The 21,648-nt window shown below is 46.1% G+C and overlaps 1 protein-coding gene across 2 annotated transcripts; it reads right to left on the bottom strand.

Moving 5' to 3' along the window:
• Positions 1-5,528: 5,528 nt before the first annotated feature.
• RCC1L (RCC1 like) lies at positions 5,529-21,478 on the bottom strand. 2 transcript variants are annotated; one of them, XM_027704945.1, is made up of 11 exons: positions 21,163-21,478; positions 19,904-20,033; positions 17,338-17,466; positions 16,424-16,490; positions 15,261-15,312; positions 13,564-13,648; positions 12,377-12,558; positions 10,999-11,083; positions 9,793-9,966; positions 8,418-8,503; positions 5,529-6,881 (listed from the first exon to the last, which is right to left on the bottom strand). In XM_027704945.1, the coding sequence occupies exons 1-11, from the start codon at positions 21,454-21,456 to the stop codon at positions 6,804-6,806; spliced, it is 1,362 nt and encodes a 453-aa protein (XP_027560746.1). In that variant the 5' UTR covers positions 21,457-21,478; the 3' UTR covers positions 5,529-6,803. The 2 variants fall into 2 exon arrangements, with proteins under 2 accessions (XP_027560746.1, XP_027560747.1); XM_027704946.1 differs by lacking the exon at positions 9,793-9,966.
• Between the last annotated feature and the right edge of the window lie 170 nt (positions 21,479-21,648).

Below are 21,648 nucleotides of genomic sequence, written 5' to 3'. Positions count from 1 at the left end.
CCTGGCAACAAACCTCTGTGTTTTCCCTGGCAGTGTGTGTTTGTATGTTGGTGCAGCACGGGACTGGGGGGTTCAGGGTACCAAGAGGATGCCACTGCAGGAGGAGCACCCAGTTTCTCCTTCAACCATTAGGAGCAGATGCTGTCTGCGCCAGCTCAATGACCTTGGCCTTTTTTTTAGTTGTATCATAGAATTAAAAATGAATGGTGCCCTCATTCTCCTTCAGGCCCTGCCCACCAGGCTTCCCCTCCCTGCCCCGTGTCTCAGTGCTTTCTTCCTCCAGGTTTTTGATTTGCTCTGCAATTGTGAACTGCTCCAACGATAGTGTGGTGGAACAGAGGAGCAGATCGGTGTCCCAGGGCAGTCTTTTTAGGTGCTTCTGGTTGTGCTGGATCCGGGACTGCTCTCACTTCTCACCCCAAATCCTTCTGCTACTGCTGCTAAAAATAATCCTGCCAGTCCAAAGGTTATTGATTGTAGGAGTGTGAGAATTGCACCTGAGTGCTGTTAGTGCCCGGGTCAGTACCTGGAAATGCAGAGGGTAGGGACACTCACCTGCCTCTTTCCAGCCCAGGACTGTGCTCAGTGTCACAGCCAGCAATGTCCTGTACCCTGTCCCTGCTGCCCGTGGCTGGGTATTCTGTCATCCCTCCCCCATGCGTGGGCTCCAGGCTTGGTGCTGGGGCTTGTGAGACATGAAGTTGAGGAGCAGGACATTCATTTTAGCACTGTGGCAGTCATGTTTTCTGCCAGTGCATCCTCCTCCTCCGTGCTGTGCCTGCAGCAGCTGAGGACGGCCATGACAGAGGGAACACACTCATCCTGGTGACCAGAGCAGTAGGATGATCATGGCTCTTGGGACAGGCAGAGGAGGAGGCAGCCAGGCAGTGACTCACGGTAGGATCCAGTTTTGGATGCTCTGTTTAAGCCTTTGGAAGAGCCTGTCTCACTCCCTCCCCACAAAGTCCATTCTCCCCTCGTTTTAACTAAAATTAGAGGGGGGTGAGGACCTCAATTTGGTTAACATGTTCACCTGCTCCCACTATGCCAGCAGGTCCCGGTGCTGCTGGGATTTGGGTCACAGTGCCCAGGGAACATGCTCTGGACCTGCAGCCCCTCCTTACAACGGCTCGGGCTGCAGCTCCACAGTGCAGCACTGGCTCACACTGGTCGTCCCCTCCTCTCTGGGCACCACGAGGCAGCCAGGGAGGGTTAGTCCAGGGGGAACATTGCACAGAGGGAGCCTCATCCTCCTCATTAGTGCTTAGGGCAAATTCTTAGTTTGGTTCCTCTGGGCTAAGCTGCAGCAAGCCATCAGCCCTGAAGGGTTGAAGAGTGCAGAGTTACGCCTCCACTGCACAGGGCACATTCAGGCCATAGTGCAGCACCACTTTATTAGTGCCTCAAGTGGCTTGAACAAGACTGAGCATTTCTCTCTGTCTCCCCTTTGTCTGGACTCAAGAAGGAGCCCAGATTCTCTCCAGATGCCCAGGATGGCCACAGCATGAACCCAAATTCCTAGAACTGCCAAGAGAGCAGAGAGGCTCCTGGTGCAGAAGCTGCTTGGAACAGCTGTGCTGGACAGCCTGGGGAGGAAACACAAATCTTTACGACTTTATTTAATAAGTTATTTATATAGTATTTGCTTGGTAACTGAAATACCACTTTTGGCCTCAGACACCCACCAAACTGGCTGAAGTGGGGCTGGGAACCCCAGCCTCCTGCAGCCTCTTGTCCCTGCTCACCTCTCAGAAACCCCATGGAGGTTTCCACTGGGGGAAGGGGGGAGAGTGTGCAAAAAAAAAAGTGTATTTATTTTCCTTTAATTACCAGACTAATGCAAACTGCCAGGGCAGGGGGGCATCCTCCCAGTGCAGGGACCTGGGCTACACCCCCTGCTCTGGGCTGCAGCCGTGTGGGCAGTGCCTGTGGACCCAGTGGGGCTGAGCACCGTGTGGGCAGCAGCTCCTGTGAGCTTGAGGTCACAAGGCACAGTGGAGCCTGAATGCATCAGTCTCCTTTGTGACCTCTGCACGAGGGGGGATGATACACCATGGGGCAGAGGGAGTGGTGGCCAGCTGGGGATCATGTGCTGGGCATGGCATGGAGCTGAGAAGTGGCTGCTTTGCTTTCCCAGTGAGTGCACACGCTGCTTTTTTTTTGCTGGTCTTATGCTGAAAAGCTGAGATTTATGTACTGTATGAAAAAAAACAAACACAACAAAAGAGAAAAAAAGAAAAAATCCTAATGTTCCAAAATAAATGACAGTATATTTTGTACTTTGTAAAGTAATTAAAATGAAAAAAGAATAAAAAGTGAAACTTATGCTGTCTGCTTTTGTACTGATCAAACTGATGAAAATAAAGCAGAGCTTGGCATTGTCTATAAGATGTAACTCTAATTTCTTTCGCTTACAGCCACACTGGGCCTCACACCATTTAGGAAGGCCAGCAGACATCCCCAAGGCTCTCCAGTGTCCAGGACCTATCACCAGGTGTACTGTACCCCTATTGATGGTACCCACCACCATTTCCATCCTTCAGCTCTTCTCTGGGAGCCACAAACATGCCCTGTCCTATTTCCTTAAGAGACAAGGTTAGTGGGATGCTGCTAGTGTATTTGCCAGACTTAGTTTTTTACTGGCTCTCTGCAGGGTGCAAGATGCCCAGGAGCCTGGAGAGCTCCAGCAGAGATCCCAGTGAAGCATCCCCAGAGCCCTGCAGCCCTTTCATGGCTTATGTTAGGGCAGTCACTGCTGGGTCCTGAGTCTCAGTCAGCAGCGTGGCTGCACAGCACCATTGCCACATGATTCTCTGCAAGGAGGAGCTGAAGAACCTGGCTGAAATGTGCAAGAAAAACAGTGAAATCAGGCGTATCATCACCCTCTCACAGTTGTAACCATTTATAGTGGATGTTTAAAGGGAAGCAGCTCAACTGCATAAACTGTGGTCAAGTAAAGTATCTCCTTCTTAGCATAGTGTAACATATTTTTTACTCTTCCAGTCAAGTGTAAGAGCCTTTACGTAAGAAATTAGCGTGGGATTGCTAATCTGGAATGCAGCCTTACTGCAGAGCACTGCCTTGAGGGTTTAATCCATTATACACAAATAAATCAACACAGGCACTGCCATACAATCTCAGCACTGCCTGTCATTCCCTGCAAAAGCAACTGTCATCTTAGGGTAAATAACAGGATCTAGGCTGTTAAACTGGTGTTCAGACCCTGAAGACACTGCACACACTGAGAGGCTTTTAGCCTTTGAGTTACCTCACCTGCCCAGGCTCACACCTTTGAGCAGGAGGTGCTGGGCCGCTGGGGGATGGGCGAGGCTCCAGCCCCTCGCAAAAAATGCTAAAAAAATAGATTCTGATGAGTCATGATGAAGTAATATTATTTTGGGAGTTATTATTTTGAATGCTGCAGGCTAATTATTAGTTCTCTGAGTCATTTGTTTTTGAAGGATCCTGCAGAGAAAAGAATCTGCTGTAATGCAACAAGTGCCCAAGATAATCTTTGTCTTACAGGCACTCGTGTGTTTTCTCCCCCGTTGGGCAGTTTGCTGACAAGATGAGCCCAGCCTTGCTGTGCAGGGGCTCACGAGGTGGCCCAGGGGCCATGCTGGGGCCAGCTCTCCAGCAGGAAATTGCCAGCAGGATGGCAGGGTGTGGACAGGGCACTTGGGCTTGAACCTTTCATCCATCTCTCCTGCAGCTCCCTCAGCCACTGCTGTGCTTGGAACTGTACATGCACAGGGCTCTGTGCCCTTCTGGGCTATTTTAAGCCAAACGTGCTGGCACGGTGCTGTTCAGAGGGCGAATTACTCGTGTAATCAATGCCAAATCAAGTAGGTTATTCTAGCTCTAATTTGAGCTGCTCCCCATGTGCATCCCTGGCCCCCACCCCCCTCGCTGCAGGTATATTTAGGAATGCAGGTGTATTTTGGGCTACTTTACCATACTTTGAAGGACAAAATGATAAAGAGTTGCCTTGCAGTGCACACTGGTAGTGACCTGGGGTCACCCCAGCATGGCAGGGCCCCTCAGTCCTGTGGGAGGAGCACAAGCCACACAGGTTGGGCCTGTCTTCAACAGGTAAGGGGTGGCAGGGCAAAGAGGGTATTTTCATTTTCTGAGCCAAGACCGAGCCCATCAGCAATGGTAGCAGCACCTCTGGGAGAGCACACTTCAGAAGGGGGAAAACTGCTGCACAGCAGCAGCCAGGATAGAGTGAGAATCTGTGAGAGACAACCATGCAGACACCAAGGTCAGTGCAGGAAAGGGAGGAGACAGAAAAACCAGGATTAAGGATGAGCCTGGGAAGAAGAGAGAGGTATGGGAAAGGCAGTTTTAGATTTCTTCTTATTCCTCAGCAATAAAATAATTTCTCCAACATGAATCTGTTGTGCTTATGATGGTAATGTGTAAGTGATCCCCTGTCCTTATCCCAACCCACAAGCTTTCCTTGAGATCTTCTCCCTCTGTCCTGTTGATGCAGGGGAGATGGTAACAGAGCAGCTCGGGCAGCACCTGACCAAGGTCAAATTGCCCCCCTGCCACTGTAACCAAAACAAAGGTGAGTGCTGGTCTTGCTGAACTGCAGACCCACTGCCATTAACCTGGTTCCCACCAAGCAGTGTCTGAGAATCCCACAGCCACTGTAATGAAAGCACAAATGCCCCCACTGCATTAAGCCACACAACACTTCTATTTAGGGCTCAAGACCTCATTGGCATCTCATTAACACACAATTTTCAATTTATTGCACAGCAAGACTGCTACACAACAAGGTATGACATGGCACTAACTCATCCCAGCTCTGCAGAAGGCCCAGCCCCAAGGTGCACTGGGAAACAGCTGTGCATGAGAGCAGCTGAGAGCCCAGCACTAACCAGCCCTCCTCAACAGCAACATCCATGACGGGAATTGTTTGTAACACCTTTCTTACAAGAGTTTTTGAATTTGTTTTCAATGCTTTAATAAGCCTCCTCATGTTAAAAGGGCACAGCAACTCCCATGAGGCTCTGGACACCACAAGTTGCCCACGTCGCATGTAGAATCAGGTATAAATTAAAGCTAACTAAATGAGAATTCAGAGCAGTGAAGGTCTACCAATTTTACAGTAGCTTTCTGCTTGTTCTGCCTCAACCCACCCAGCAATACCCATTTCACAGGAACGTCAGTAAGAACTGAGAGATGTGTCTCTATTTCTGTGGACACTGGTTCACCTTTCCTGTATTTTATGAAAAGCCTTTCAAGACTTATTTCATCAAGGTAAAGTTTAAACCCTGAGTTTTGGCACAGAATTTCATCTAACAAAGCCAAAATGTGACTATGTGATGTCCCTGGGGCCATAGATGCAGTGCCTGACTACAACAGTATCAGTTCTGCAGGTGTGAAGGTGGCTCAGCTGACAGAAGTTGTTTCCTCTCACATCACTGTGAACCAAAATGCTGAAGTTTAAATGCAGACTGCAAGACAGAGAGGCTCATGTGTGAAGTCATGCTCAAGAATATTCCTATTACTACCAATAAAGACTTTATAATCACTTTATTTAAAACATATCAGCTTGGATTTTGACAAAATAATTTGCACAGTAGAAGTATCCCACAGAGAGAAAAGACAATTCTGCCTGATGTTTGAAGTGTTTCACAGGGGACAGTTTCCCATTCTTGGATGTGAAATTGGTAAGTGCCTGCTACAGGTACATACAGCTGTTGCATCCCATTTCCATCACCTTACTGCTAAGAATGAGGCTCTGCTTCTCACCCATTAAGACTCCTTCCCCTGCTAGGCAATCCTGAAAACCCCAGCTAACTGCAACTGAGAGCTGCCGTCCTCTGAAAACAGAAAGAGTGCAGGGACTCCCCCCAAAAAAATCAAAGACCGTGTTGTGTGACCAGCACAAGGAGACAAAAGTACCTGAGGAGTAGTGAGCACTGCTGAGATCCGTGCCTGGCACCAAGTCAGCAGGTAGCTGAGCAGGGACTTTGTTTCCAGCCTCCCTCCCATGACAGGCTAGATGGGCTTCTGTCACCATCTATCTGTCCTCCCACAGCCACAGCAGCGCAGACAGCCTGGGACTGATCTTTCCCTGCTGTCTCATTTAACAGTACTTTCCCCTGCAAACAGGTTCTCACTCTTCGAATGTGTTCCTCGGCTGTTCAGCCTTTAGTGCTGACACAGAAAGCTGCAACAGCCCATGGGCACACCACTGCCTCTAGGCCACCACTCTGTATCCAGCTGTGCTTCCAGTTTCTGCATGGGACAGCAGCCCAGGCACAGTGCAGCTGGGGGTGGCCACTCAGGACAGCTGTGATGGGCTTCAAGAGCCAGCAAAACCTCTCTTCCACATAAAAAACAGCTATAAAAAAAAACCCTTCCCCTTGAAAAATAGTTTGGCTCTGCTCAACACTGACACCCCAGAGCTGGTGACAGGGAGTGTCCATAAATCAATGTCCTATGCTGTAGATTTCATCCCATGCCAGCCTTCCTTGAGGGAGATGCTCTTCATCCTCAGGCACAGAGAGGCTCACCAGCTTGGGGCTGGGCCTCAGATTCTCAGAGAGCTCATCATGAACCAGCCAGAACACTCTTTGCATTTCCACACTCCTCAAGGAATGTGCTTCCTTCCTGCAGCCAGGGCAGAGTGTTTCAAGGATGCAGAGATGACAACACACCCAGGCACTGCTATGGCTGTCTCTGCTCACAATCACTCAGCTTCACAGAATGAGTCTTCCTTTCCAAGAAGCTCTTCACCAAGTCCCCCCATCGCCCTGGCACAGTGCTGAGGCCCAGCAGCATTGCTAGGTAAAAGACTTGACCAGGCTTACCATATGATCAACTCCACATGCCACATCCACCACCTCCCCGGGTACAGTCACCTGGATGAGATACATGAGAATGGGTTATTTATCAAGCCAGTACTCTGCACCTGATATATCCTATTTCTCAAGCTCTTCTGCTCAACGTGCCAGCTGGTTTCACAGGGCCTTGTACCAATGGAAGTGCCAACTTGAAAACCCAGAAAGAACAAGATTCAGCACCAGGCATGCTTGTGCACTGAGCTGTGAAATACTCCTCTTTTTCCTTCACAGAAGCAGATAAAGCTTTGGAAGGACAGGAGAGCTGGCTCACTAGCAGACCATGAGACTGTAGCCTCAGCCCATCTGTTCAGCAGCAGAAGCAGCATGACTGAACAGAGAGCAGGAAGAGCATCTGCCCAAGCACCACAAGGATTTGCCTCTTCTCTCATCAGCAAGAACTGGAACAAGGCAAAGGCTCAACTCAGCCTAAGGCAGTTTGTGCTTCGACTAAGAGACCAACTCCTTACTCCTGAAATTACAGGCCCCTTCACTTAAAGCTGACCTCAAACTTGAGGAAAGCAGAGGCTAAAAAAGCAAGTTTTTCCTTAGAGCTAAGAGAGAGGACAGCTGGCCAATTCTTGGACAAGAGGAGGTCACAGACAAGGATCCCAGCACATTGCCATAGCACTGTGAGACAGGAGTTGGCTGTCTGAAGGAGCATAACCCCCAACGTCCACACATAGGGAAACCTGGATGTGCCACGCTTGGAGAATTCAGAAATTCCACTCAGCCACAGCAATGTGATTTTAGGCAAATGTTCCAGAGCTGGTCTGATTCTATTCATGTTTACAAGAAGGAGAAAACACATTACAGAAACACATCCACTGCAAGCTCAGACACATGAACAGGAACTCCAAAGTAGTCCCACTGATTGCCTGCCTCCTCTCCTACTTGGCCTTCATGGAGACCAGGTACATCAGTTAGGCTGAACTCCAGAGCCAAGGACTCTTCTACATTCACTGAGTCTGGCTCTCAGAGCCATCTGAGGGAAGGGAGTAGAACTGGAAGTGCTATGCAACAGCTATGAAAACAGTTGAATAAGGATCTCCTACTGTAACCTCACAGTCAGTCCAGTGACCCACCATCACAGCTGGGAAGGAAGCCCACCACTATGCAGACCTGTAGCCACGACAGTCTGAGCACCATGACCAAAATGTTCACCTAATTTAGATAAGTAATTTCTTCTGGGACAGGTGACCAATACTGGTGGTTTTCTTTGCAGCACATACAAAACTGAAGCGCAGGTTAGAAGAGGAGGGAAGAGGCAGTAAGGGCAGCACGTAGATGATGATGGACAGGAAGGAGATGAGAACTGTTCAGATGTGGTGGCACAGCACCAGATGCTGTTTCAGGATCTGAAATCATTACTGGCATAGTAGACTAAAAGGTTTACTGAATACCTCCATCCCTAAGCAGGCTACACAAGGACCTCTGGAAAAAAAAGCACTTCTACAGTCATCTTAGACTTCCAGTTCTTTCAGAATTACTCAACAAAACCACACAAAAAAAACTAGCCAAAGAATATACTCTTGGCGTTAATATCACAATCCTCACCCTCCATGGGAAATACTGGTCTTCCATTCTTCCAGTTCCCAGGCACCCTCTTAGATTCTTGCCCCATACAAACAGTTCTCCTCTGTCTACACAGGAGAAAAAAAATAATAGAAAAGAACAGAGACATTAAAAAGGACAAATTCTATTTGTGATGTTGGCAAATGTGGCTACAGTGTTTCTGGGAGTATACAGGGTTATACAAGCAGTATGACAGCAACCAAGTTACTTCAAGGTACAATAAATGTACTTGTGTTTGGGGAAAATGCCTAATGAGCAGGAGAAGCAACAAGTTCTGTGCACAAGTCTTCGTTTCCCCCTCTTATAGCTATTGCTTTAGCATTTTATTTGAAGAAAGAGCGCAGCAGAAGAAATTCCAGGGAATCATTTGTGAAATGAATAATTTGTGCTGGAAGTCAGACAGTTGGAACTGATCCATATCAGCTATAAGCAAATCCAGTAAGCAAGACAGTGAGATCTGTCCCAAGCCATCACCTGGGGACTGCTTATTCAGCTGCCTGACAGAAGTGACCTTCTAGTAACAGCTGGGGAAAAGCAAAAACTTATGTTTAACAGAGTTAAAAGTTTTATGCTCCGCAGGAAAATATGTAGATCTTGGAAGTGTTTGGATCAGCCCCACTGCAGAGACAACCAAAACACAATCTATAAAGTATGTATAGTTTAATCAAAACATGGTTTCTAATACTTCCTGAACACTAAGGGGAGCCCAGTTACAAGCACCCTGCAAGACTGACAGTGTCACATACGCCGTTTGCCCCGAAGGACGCGGCACCGGCACTGAGGTGCCCCTCCACAAACACTGGCTGTGGGTGTCTGTGCTGCTGCCCTCTGCTGCTTGATGTCAAATGACTTTCAAATTCCAAACCCTTCAAAGGCTGGGAACTCACACAGGGTGCACAGAGCACAGTGTCATACCCTTTGCATGTTAAATGTCCAGGTCTGCCCACATTGGGCTGTTAACTCAACTGGTCAGAAATGCCAAGAAACCCTGACATCCAGCTCCACTTAGACTCAGTTTTGATTTGTTCATTTATCATTTATAAATTCGTGCTGCTCCTAAAGTGCACAAATTCTGTACAGGGAAATGGAAAAACCTTCCAGGTTTCCTGTTTGAGAGGAAGTTTTTTTGTTTGCTTTAGACAAATAACACTTTCTTAATTAATGCATAAGTTAGCACAGTATGTATGCCAGAAACCTGCTGCCTGCCCCCCCGCTGCATTCCAGTGTGCTTTCAGTTTCAAGAAAGATGGGTGCTTTTTTGGGGTTTGTTTTTCTTTTTTTTTCTTTTGGTTTGTCTTCTTTTCTGCCAATAACACAGCAATCTGACTTCCCCACGACAGCAGGATGAGAAACTTACTTGTAAGTGCTGCAAACTGGCTGAGTCCACAGCGAATATGAGCAACACAGATGTCCAAATTGAAGTCTGACTGGCCAAAAAGGCTGGGTGGGATCATCTCTGGCACTGCTGTCTCTATTAGGTTTGGTCCTTTCCCAAGAATTCCATATCCCCAGACAAAAATATTTCCTTCTTCTGTATTATAATAAGAACACATTCTGTAAGAAAGTCTGTGCTTGTGAAATTCATGCCACCACCAAAAGTTAATCAAAACCAAAGCAATATTTTCCTTTCTCCCAGACCAGTCTAACACCTTTTGATTATTTCAAATCTGCAAACAATGCGTTCTCATCCAAATGCCTCAGTTTTTTCCTAAGATGTGTAAGCAGTCAAGCTTCCCAGGCAAAACTTTCATAGGGAAATAATGCCAAGACAGTGTGGGCTGGATAAAATACTTCAGCTTACTGACTGATGGGATAGAGGTTGAGGGTTTATTGTCATGGCTTTCTCCTTTGAGGCATGCCCAAACCACCAGTAGGCTCATCACTCTGCCTGGCATTCTGCCTTAAGCTGGGTGCCTGAGAAAGTCAGCAGTTGGACAGTGTAAGACAGAGTAAGTTTCTACGTCAGCTCTGTTCCCTTCACACTAGAAGCTCAAATGTCTGGTCATCACAACGACTCCATCATAAATATGAACATCTTCCTCAAGATAATCCTTCATAAAAGCAGTACAATCCCCTCCCTCATTCTTTCACTCAGCAACCCTCCAGCTGTGCTCCCCAGCCACCGACACTCCAAGAACAGTCACTAAGAAACTGCTGCAGACTTCCACTGTTCTCAGAACTCTCTACTTTCTGTCCTAGTTTATCAAGATTTATAAACGTGTCAGATTCATATGGAGTCTGAAGTGTGGCCTTACTTCCTCCCTATATCCATACTCATCAAAGAAAAGACCACACATGGCCCGTGTGACAGGCAACAGCAGCCATGCTCTTGTTCTAGTCTGCAGAAGCTCTCAAAACAGCACACACTGGAAGCAATGCTCTGTACTAGTGAAAACAACTCCTCTAGTACATTCTTAAATCACAGATTTCTCAGTCTCACAGCTCTCCTCGTCACGGACAGTACTTACCTATTTCCAGAACACAACATGCTTGTTCCACGATGTTACAATTCACCTACTGCATGGCCTTGCACTGAAGTGGATGATCCTAGAAGTGAACTCACCTGTTAACACAGCATTGCCAGTCCCTCCACAGGCAGCCTCCTTTATCTTCCCAATCTTGAATGGCAAATGCCTGGGAACATTCACCTGTATGAGAATGCAGAGGAGTTGTCAGACACAAGGTAAACTGCAAACCAGACACACATTTTTACTTATCCTCTAGTTCTGGTTAGAGCTTACATACACTGGATTCCTGATATAACCTTTATTGCCTGAATAACAGAGTAAGTGCAAGTCTAAAAGTTAAAAAAAAAACTACATGAAATTCATTAAGGTGAGGACAAGGTGGAAAAGGTTACCCACTGAAAAGCTTATATGAAAGACAACAAGGCTGGGAATGCCTAATGTCTGCTTCTATCCCTTGGTTCTCCAAGTCAGACACAACAGGGAAGTCAATACGTCAACATGTTTGCAAGTTTTCACGATGGACTAGATCACTAAAATTTGGTTTGCAGTGGCATTTTTGAACATTCTGGAGAAAAATCACTAGAAGAAAATTGCACTTATTTGGTACAGTCCAACACAACCGAAACATACACAGCTTGACACATGTAAAGAGCAATCTCTGATTTCACAGCTCTGCTATTCCACAATTTGGACTTCATCTATATTGTAGCTAAGACTCTCGTTTTTGCCATTCATCCATTTCAGACCCCTCTGACCTCCATCGAGCACCCAGCCAGGAAAACTACTACACAGCACAACCGTTTTCAGGCATTACAGGTCTCAGGATTTAGCCCTACATTAAGGATCAGCAGAGGCATGGGAAACAAAGGTTTCTAAAATTTTGCTAAAGCCATTCTAATGAAACTGTTTGCTCTTAGCCTTCTGCCAAGAGTAGCTTAATTAATTCCCTCACTCCACTTCCTAAACTAACTGTAAGATGAGACCATCTGCCTAATGAGTTCAGTACTACAATGCCTAGTGTGAAGTCAGCACTGTATTTTTGCCCCATGTAAGTATGCTACAAAAAAACTTTTATCTGTGAGACACTGGAATTTGCTTAAGACTCAGTTATAAACCTACTAAGGATGTTCATTCGAAATTGGAGATTAGTCAGCCAAAAGACTAATTCCTGTCCTGAAACTCGCAAAAGCACTTGAGCTGGGTCTCATGGAGTTCTTAGACTAACAAACTGGGGTGAGGAGACAGAAGCCTTTGCCTATTAAAGCTGGGAAACATACTGCCCTAAAACTACACAAACATGTCAGATAGGTTGGTTTTATAAGCATAGGTAAAAGCAGTCTGTTAGTAGTATTAGTTTATATCAATTTACACTGCTGTCAGAAGGACCCAGAGCAGGGATAAGTGCATCATCTTTAACTCTGTGCACAGCAGCTGAACTGAAACATGTAAAAACACACTCCCAGGCCAACTGACCTGTGTGGTTTCTGTGACAGATGCCAACTGCAAGTATTCTGAATTTCCCCAACCAAAGACATCTCCTTCATCTGAAACAGCCAGACAACAGTCCCCACAGGAAGAGACCTGGACAATGTTTACTCCAGCAATGTCACCACGTAGCTTAGTAGGAACACTGGTGATGTTGTAGTGTCCAAGACCTGAAAGAAAAAAAGTTGAGAGATGATGATGAATTTTTTCCAGATGCACTTTTAACGCCTGCATAGGAACATTTTGTCATGTAACAAAATCACGCATCCTCCAAAAGACATCTTTCTGTCCATACTGCTTAGCTTCAATGGGCAAGCAGCCATAAACACCACTGCCAGTAGCCAAAACTACCTCTCTGGAGTACACAACAACTTTATATGATCACACCTGGAAAACAGTCTCATCTCTCTTGTCTGCATGGACCGAAGCATTGAAGAACAGTAATAAAGCCAGGCAGATATCCTGACAAGAGATGAAGTTTCACAACCTGGCTGCATCCTTGTCTTCTGCAAGGAGAGCCATGAGTGACAGCACACTGCAATCAGTTAGACAACAGCAAGAGAAGTGGCAAAAGAGGCTGGGAAGCAAACGCTTTACACGACAAATTGGTGCCTGGAAAAGAGACCAGAATGTAGATGACAGAAAGATGGGCTACAGCATATTGGCACAAAAATACATGGGAGGAACACAGCTTTGGGAGCAGCAGGACTAAACAGTAGGAATGAATGTGAGGAAGTTCTCTGACAGCAAAAGCCACCAGAAAAAGTGCCTGCCCAAAGATCCCATGCTAAGATAGCAGAGCTTAGTCAGCTCAAAAGAGCAAGAAGCAAAACAGATCCTGAAACAAGAATCAGGAAGGCAAAGCCTGCACAGAACTGGGGAGCTGAGCTGCCCATGTCACTTCCACATCCCCTCAGAAGCTTTCAACAGCAGACACATTCTCTCAGACCGCATGCTTGGATTGCCTTGCCTGGCATCCTAAAGCTCCTCCAAAAATGAATTGGATTGTCTCAGTTTGGTTATACAAGAGTACCAAGAACATCTGCACACAGCTGGAAACATACCAGCCCCTTTCTGTCCACACATGCATGACAAATACATGTCATAAGCTGTGAATTATGACAACTTGCTATATTCATCAATTCCCTGAAAAGCAAGCTGAGCTGAGCTCCTACCTGTTTGTCCATCAGCTCCCCATCCACATGCATAGACTGAACCTTTCTTGGTTCTAAACAGACTGTGGTCCTGTCCACACGCTACCTGCACACAAACAAGAAGTCAGAGCTGGTCAGGAAAGGTCATGTGTTCAGACTCAATGTAATGAAGCATTACTGGCAGATAAACTGAGCCTCTACAATGCCCATCACTTCAGATTTTGACCTTTCTCTCCTGATCAAATGGCTCTACAGATGGGGAAGACCAAGAACAGCAGGACACAACACTGAACAGCGAGATACAACACCAAAACCAGCAGCATATTTTTGATGGAAAGTGATGTTGCAGTTGATTTGTTCTGAAATCCAACAGGGAAAGAAAGCTCAATTCAGCAGTACAACACAATAAAACAGCAAAGGGTAAATGAGAGCTCTCCTTTCCCAGAGTGCTAACAACATGGCTCTTGATGCCAGCTACAAACTGCTATTGATTCCTTGCCATGTAAGTGCTCTAGGCACACAGCTGTTCTCAAATCTACATTTATGTTGAACTAGCAATCACGTCTGCCACAGGCTTGGCATGAATTAAAGCCAAGCAAAAAGTTATTCAAAAGCAGACATTAAAAATTAGCCAAAGATTAAAGGGATTTAATCAACAAGGTAAGAGAGGCACTACCAATATCAAGCACATGACTGCTGTTATCGAAGTACAAACGGGTACCAAGTATTCAACCCCCTCGAAAAAATAAAACCATGAAAAGTCCAAACTGAAGTTTACCAGCCTAATTCAAAACATTTTCAGGTTGTACCATGCCACAGTCTCATCAGGTGAACCTAACTGAATGACCCTTCCTTGAAACAGGAGCAATGTCTGCCCATAGAGTATGTCTACAGGGGCACAGATACACTAACAAACTGTTCCTGGGAATGCTGCAGCCATGGCAGGCATAGTGGCATTTCTGCTGCTCTGCAGTCCCTTGCTCTCCAGGGAACCTGCCCTAGAGAAATGCTGGCTAGTCTAAGTGATGGTCTCACAGCTCACTTTTGAAAAGGGAAAGACAAAATTCAAACTAAAACAACTCCCAAGCAATATAAAATTGACAAGGGGAACAAGAAATCAGGACAGGAAGAGATGAGGTGTCAGAATGACCTCCCTGTACTGGCAAGCCCAGAAATGGACACTGTACTTCAACAATGCTGAGCAGAAGGGAAGAACCACCTCCCTTGACCTGCTGGTAACGCTCCTCCTAATGCAGCCCAGGGCATCATTTGCCTTCTCTGCAGCAAGGGCACAATGCCAGCTCATGGTCAACACGGTGCCCACCAGAACCCCCAGGGCCTTTTGCTCACAGCCAGTCACCCCCAGCACACAGTGGGGTCTGGGGCTGCTCCTACCCAGTGGCAGGACCCGGCCCTTCCCCTTGCTGAACTTGATGAGGTTCACATAGGCCCATTTCTCCAGCCTCTGGATGGCAGCACCATCCTCTGGTTTATCAGCCACTCCTCACAGTTTATGCCATCTGTTAACCTGCTAACTGTCTAAGTGCACACTCAGTGATCCAGATCACTAGAAAAAAGGAAACAGGACTGGACCCAGTACTGACCCCTGGGATACAGCACTCCTTACTGATTTCAACTTGGCTTCATGCCAGTGACTGCCACCCTCTGAGCTCAGCTTTCAATCCACCTTCAGAACTGAGTTCAGATGATCCTCTTACCTGGACAACTCTGCTGTCAAACTCCTTCAGCTGATGAATGAGGTAGCTTTCACTGGACACCAAACAACCACCGAGAAGAAAAAACACAACACAGAAGATTTCAGAGGACTGCAACTGAAAAAAGCAAAGATAAACCTGCCTTTACTGAAAGACACTTTATTATTACAGGAAGAGATTTGTCCACGTGTAGTTCCACATGCAAAATAACTGCATGAAGAAGGAACATAATTTTACATTCTCTTCTTTAAGAAAATAAGAACTGTCACTTTTCAAATATAACTTTTCATGGGAATTAGGGATAGGAGCAATCCTCAAAGATGGTCCCTAGTCTAGAACGAGCACACTAGAATGAGCACTACATAATACTGCAGCACCTATATAAACACTACACTTAACTAGAGATGAACCAAATATTCCAGAGCACAGTGTAATGCTAACATCCCTGTCATTCTTTCACAATACCAGGAATTAGGAACAATCCAATGACTGACTTGCAGAATCAAGGCTAACAAAAGCTACCTAATTACAGCTATTTTCTCAAACTCTACAGTCCAAGTGTTGTGGATCACAGAGAGAGCAATGAGCAAGATTTCTTCTAGGTCCTGCCAGGGAATCAGAAACTTCCACTTACACATTCCCACTATCCACTTGCTCACTGCTATCTTACAGAGCATTTTGAGCATATGCTTTGGTGTGGCCCACAAAAAACCCTGTGAAGGAAAAGCACTACAGATTCAGAGGCAGTTACAACAGAGATTCAACAAAAGCACACCTCTTTCATAACTAAATGGCATTTCTAACACCCTCAGGAATTGCACGTGGGCTCTGAGCAGTTAAAGGGAGAAAGCCCAACTACTAACACCAATTACCTCAAGCAATTTATGAAGGTTGGGTTTTCTCTCTACGCCCTGTGAGAACTGTCCCATGCTGACCATCCTTCTGTCTTTTGTGAATGTGGTCAGCAGAACGCTAGTGCCCAGTCTAGGTTCAAAGCCAGGCCACTTGTTTGATGCCTGCAGCACAAAAGCCTGTTCTCAGACTCCTCAATCTTAAATGGCATGCCTATACTACCAGACTTTTCCCACCTTAGGCCTTTTTGCAGAGTTGTTTTCATGCAATTATGTTTTTAACATTAAGAAAGTTCAGGATCTTTCAATTCTCACCTGTAAATTTCATCTTCAACAACCTTCCGGCCACACTGTCCATAAGAATTGTTTCCCATTGTGAAAACTGAAAAACAATGATAAAATGCATTAGTTTTATTACTGTCCAATCCCCTGAAAGCCTCTTTTCAGGTCCACAAAATATTTTCATGCCATTCTCAGTCTGAAAGGGAGAGCACTGTAACAGAAAAATGGCATAAGCTTTCTTCAAAGCAAGTCCACTTCAATTTAAGTGACCGAATCCATTTTCATCAACAAAACCCAGCAATATTGTTGCAGGCACAGCAGCAGTACCTGGAGCCCATTGGCTGTTTGTCAGGAATTGCCCAGTTCATCCTGCGTTGTCAAGGAGACTCACAAATAGATCAGTGTTCCCACTGGAGTGGTAAATCAACCAACCAACCAGCTCCCCCACTGAGAAGCTGCACTGAATCGCCTGGCACAGCACTGAAGCCACTGCACCAGAGAATTCCCAAAGACATGGAGAGATAATTCACAAACAGGATCTTCTCTGTAAAGGGCTATTAATTAATTAATTGCTTGTATTAATGCAGCACTCCAGAGCTCCAAGGGGAAAGCAACACAGGAGTATTGGCATAGCCATCCAAAGCTGCATTCAAAAATGTCTGAGTGAACTGACAAACAGGCTGCACTTCAGCCAGGCCTGGGGCAAGATAAACAAACCTCAGAGTGAAAAATCTCCCAACACATTTACAGTTTGAGCCAAGCAGAGCTCACATTTCTCCCTTGCAGCAGCAATCCCACAAAGGCCAACAGCTGCCTGTGTTCCATTTACAGTGCAGACAGCCCACCTGGGGTTGGTCTAGTTCTAAAGGACAGAAATCAATTTTTTTTGAGCTCTTAATAAAAGCATAGTCAGGCATTCCTTGTCCACAGCACAAGCGACATTATACCTCCTTCACTATCTGTCAGGACCAGGGAATGGGCTCTCCCACAGGACACCTGCAAGACTCGAGTCTGCTGCGGCTTCTCCAGTGGTAATGGAATTGGAGATGGTTCCAAGACATATTCATAGCCCTTAGCTTAATGAAGACAGAAAAATGTTAAGTCAGTAGCTTCCATAAAGTAAATTTAGCACATATTTGCTGATTCCATTGTACATTCACATACTCACTTCTCCCTTGTTACAAAAGCAGATACATTTTAGAAGGCCAAGATACTAACAAAGGAGCCTGACAGACATTTATTGCAGAGAAAGAGAGAAGGTAAAAGCCATGGTGAAGGTCCACCACACCTAAAGGCTGAATTAAGGCTTCAGGTGGCAGAATTGAGAAACTGAGGCTTTCAGCCATATGTTCAACCACTTTGATGAATAAGGCTGGATTACCAGAACTTAACACCAAGCACAAACTAAGTACTGTGTGAAAATGGGGATATTGCAAACAAGATACAAGAGCAAGAATCACAAAGAAAAAAAAAAGCAGGAAAGGTGAACAAAAAATCTTAGGGCTTTATATTTAAAGAACAGTAGATTAAAGGCTCTTTCAGAAAAAAGGAATGCAAGAAAGACTAGCTAGGCTAGCTCCACAGGGAATAAGAGATCTAACATTTATGAAAGAAAATGACATGCTGTACTTGAAAAAGATTTAGTAACTTGAAGAATATTTAATTAGTTATAGTCAAGGGGGGGGAGCAAAAAAGAACAGCAAAACATAAATCAGTACTAGGGAAAAGGTTAAGGGGAGATAAAAAGCTTTGATATCAAAGAAAGTCACTGTAACAAGTGAAATCAAATCCCAGAGGACTCAAAGAAATATTTTGCTCATATGCAGCAGTGCTTTAACTGGTTCTCACTATCTTCAATAAAAATAAGAATTAAAAAAAAAAACTAGAAAATCTACACAAGCCCTTTTGCAGTAAGACACTACTGGATGTGAGGACAGGCAGGCACTGGATGTGACAACAGGATGCTTGTGAATGGCAGGTGCCTGCCATGCAACAGAGCAGGAGCTGAAAGGCAGCCAAGTCTCTGTCTAAAGACACGTGGAAGTCACAAAGCAAAAAAAAATCTTTTCCTCTCTCTCTGTTCCTTCCAGCAGTGCAACACAGGCTATTAGGATCTGTGGTAATCATTACTGATGGCTGAGGGATTTTGAAGAATAGAGGCAATGAGGTGGCTAAGGAAGAGGAGGATAAGAATGAAATATTAGTAGTTCAGATACAACTACCTAAAAGTCAGACACAAATTCCCCTGGAAATAAAGCATCTACAGTGTTGGAACCAGTGGGTAACAAAGTAAGTTTGTAAAACAGTAATGAGCAGCACATCCCAAAAGAAAGCTTGCCTGAGGGAAGTAAGGAGCAGTAGCAATCCCACTGTTGAATTCCCACTTTCAACAGATTCTGCCAAACCCTCTTACTTAGCAGGGCTTGAACTGCAAAACTACTTAACCTATTGCTGGATTCTCTGGCAAAAATAATCTCCAGGTCAGATGACAGGCGAGAGAACCACAAGACACACCTGAGACATCAGCACGTGCAGAACAAAGACACAGCAAGAGCTGAAACCCTTAAAAGCAGAAGTCAGGAGAGGCTTTTCCAGCCCCTGCATTTTGCTGCTGCTGTTTAAGCTCACACTTGCTGTGTACACACACAGCTGGGGATCTATCCAGCGTGCCAGCACAAAGCAGCATCACTGCAAACCTCAGCATGCTGCACTGTAGCTGCAATTTTCTTTGCTTCTCCAAAAAGTTTAAGATTTTGCCCATATCAGATGCATTACACTCTTATACATTATAAAAACTGCTTTTAACGTGATTTTCCTCGACTGTTTATGGAGGAATGTCTTCAGAGACAGCCATTTTATGATGAAAGTTTGTGTTTCTCCTATTTGCCTTTGAAAAGTGTCCATTTTCTGCACAGAAATCATCATCTTAAATGGTTTGAGAGCCTGGAATAAGACAGAATGACTGAATAATGTGTTTTTCCTTCAAAATTCAACTTGCTATTAAAATAATTTAAAAAAACGTCCTACAGCTTCACAAACAAAACAACCAAAAAAACCCCAACCAACCAAACGACTGTATAAAAAGAGCTCTGTGGGAAAGGAATTTAGTTTATAAGTGCATAGGCAACAGAAGTGAGCAAACAGCCCTGCCAAAATCAATTAATTAACTAGCCCCTAACATTGTCTACTATCGAACTACAGATTCAAAGCCACCCCTTAACAAACATCCACATAAATAGTTCCATGCCTGCCTGGATGTAACTAAACTCTGTAAGTGCAGTGTATAGAACAAAGGCACACCTTGACCAAGTACAAAGCACAGAAAAACACAGTTAAGTTCAAGAAAAAGATCTCTTTAAAAAAACCAACAAGCACAGCCCGGCACTGCATCAAAGCCTCCTGATATTTTTCACACCTTCAAACTGAAGTTTCCTGTACCACAGGTATCCTGCAGTGCCCTCTTGTGCCCCCCCCTCCCCGCCCTGTAAATCTTTAAAACACTCCAATCCTTACTTTGATCTCTTCTGCTCCTCTGGAATCCAAGCTGGGAATCCTTGTTGAGCCCCATACCCCACACTTTGGTGATGTCCGTGGTACTGGAGGCCAGCAGTGTGAATCCATAACCACAGGCAGCAGAGGATATCTTTAAAGACAGAGAAAACCCACACCACTCGGTTAGCAACTGTGGCTCAGAAAAGCAAGTTTCACCCCACGCTATTTGTTCACCAGCATTCATCCCTCATTAAGCTACATCCATATATGGCCCGAATTCAAGGCACGTATGATTTTGCAAAAATTATCAGAAACATTCTTCTGTGATAAGCACAGTGGTGCAAATTCAAGTCCAATTTTTTTGCCTTTTTGTTTTCATGTGCATACATCTTTATTTTTGTATTATTTTGGCCCCGTTCAAACACAACAGGAAGACGTGTCTGCTGACCTGCATCAGCAGATTACAAAAAAAACCCAACCAAACAAAAAGATATTAAAAGAATAACATTCCCGTTTCATTCCTTTTGCCAAAAAAAGCCCAGGACAAAAGCCATGTGAGGAACAACTGAGGTCACTTGGTTTGTTCAGCCTGGAGGAGAATGAGGTCAGACCTCAGCGTGGATCTCTCCTCTGTGTGAGCAGTGACAAGACCTGAGGGAACTGCTGGAGCTGTGTCAGGGCACGGTTAGGTTGGATATCAGGAAAAGGTTCTTCCCGCAGAGAGTGGTCGGGCACTGAACAGGCTCCTCAGGGCAATGGTCACGGCACCAAGAGAGCTCCAGGAGCGTTTGGAAAACGCTCTCGGGTGCGTGGTGGGATTGCTGGGCTGTCTGTGCAGGGCTGGGAGTTGGAGTCGATGATCCATGTGGGTTCCTTCCAGCTCAAGATATTCCATGAATGTTCTGACCTTCTCTGCACTGAACAGCAGAGCACAACGAGTGAAACATGTAGGCAAAAGAGTAATATTTTCAAGACAAGCTTCCTATTTGTCGTGTGGGAGGAGCCACGGAGCCACTGGAAGCGAGGCGCGTTTTCTCTGGCAAACGTTCTTCACACCCTGGTTCTCTTATGCCTCTGACAAAACTACAGATATATACTTTCCAACCTGTATGCTGCTGCAGTTATACCAATAATCATCCCGAGTAACACTGCTATATCGACAAAAAAACTGTGAATCACGACAAAGCCCTTAAACCCGATCCCGCAGCGCCGTTCTCGCTGTGCAGAGCCCTGACCAGGCTCCGGGGGGGAAAACGGCGGCCTCGCCGGGCCGGGCCCACCTTCTCCTCCGTCTCCAGGCGGTACGGCGTGGCTTGGATACGCCGCGGCTTCTTCCAGCCCGCGTCAGGCTTCACGAAGCTGGGGACGCCCAGGGCGCCCGAGAAGCTGAAGCCCCACACGAACACGCGGTCCTTGCGCCTGGCCGCCTTCCCCGTGTACTGGAACACTGGGGCGGCCTCCTCGGCCTCCCGCAGCTGGCGGGTGCTCGGCGGCCCCGCTGCCCGGCTCAGGCCCCTGCGGTGGAACGGCCGCGCCGCCCCCGCCGTCCTGAGCGCCCTCAACGCCCCCGCCATGGGCGCGCTCAGACCGCCGCCATCTTGCCGCCCCCCCGCGCGGGGTCACCGCCCCTGCGCGCACGCGCCCTGCCGCGGGGGAGCCGCGCGCTCGCCTTAAAGGGGCAACGCCGCCATTTGCAGAGGGTGCGTCAGAGCCGCCCAGAGCCAAAGCTAAACCTAAACCTACACCCAAACCTAGTTCTAAATCTA

The sequence above is a fragment of the Neopelma chrysocephalum genome, unplaced genomic scaffold (assembly GCF_003984885.1).
Source record: "Neopelma chrysocephalum unplaced genomic scaffold, ASM398488v2 Primary Assembly neopelma1_299, whole genome shotgun sequence".
Lineage (NCBI taxonomy): Eukaryota > Metazoa > Chordata > Aves > Passeriformes > Pipridae > Neopelma > Neopelma chrysocephalum.
Note: the sequence above shows the minus strand (reverse complement) of the source record. Positions and strands in the feature narration are given on the sequence as shown.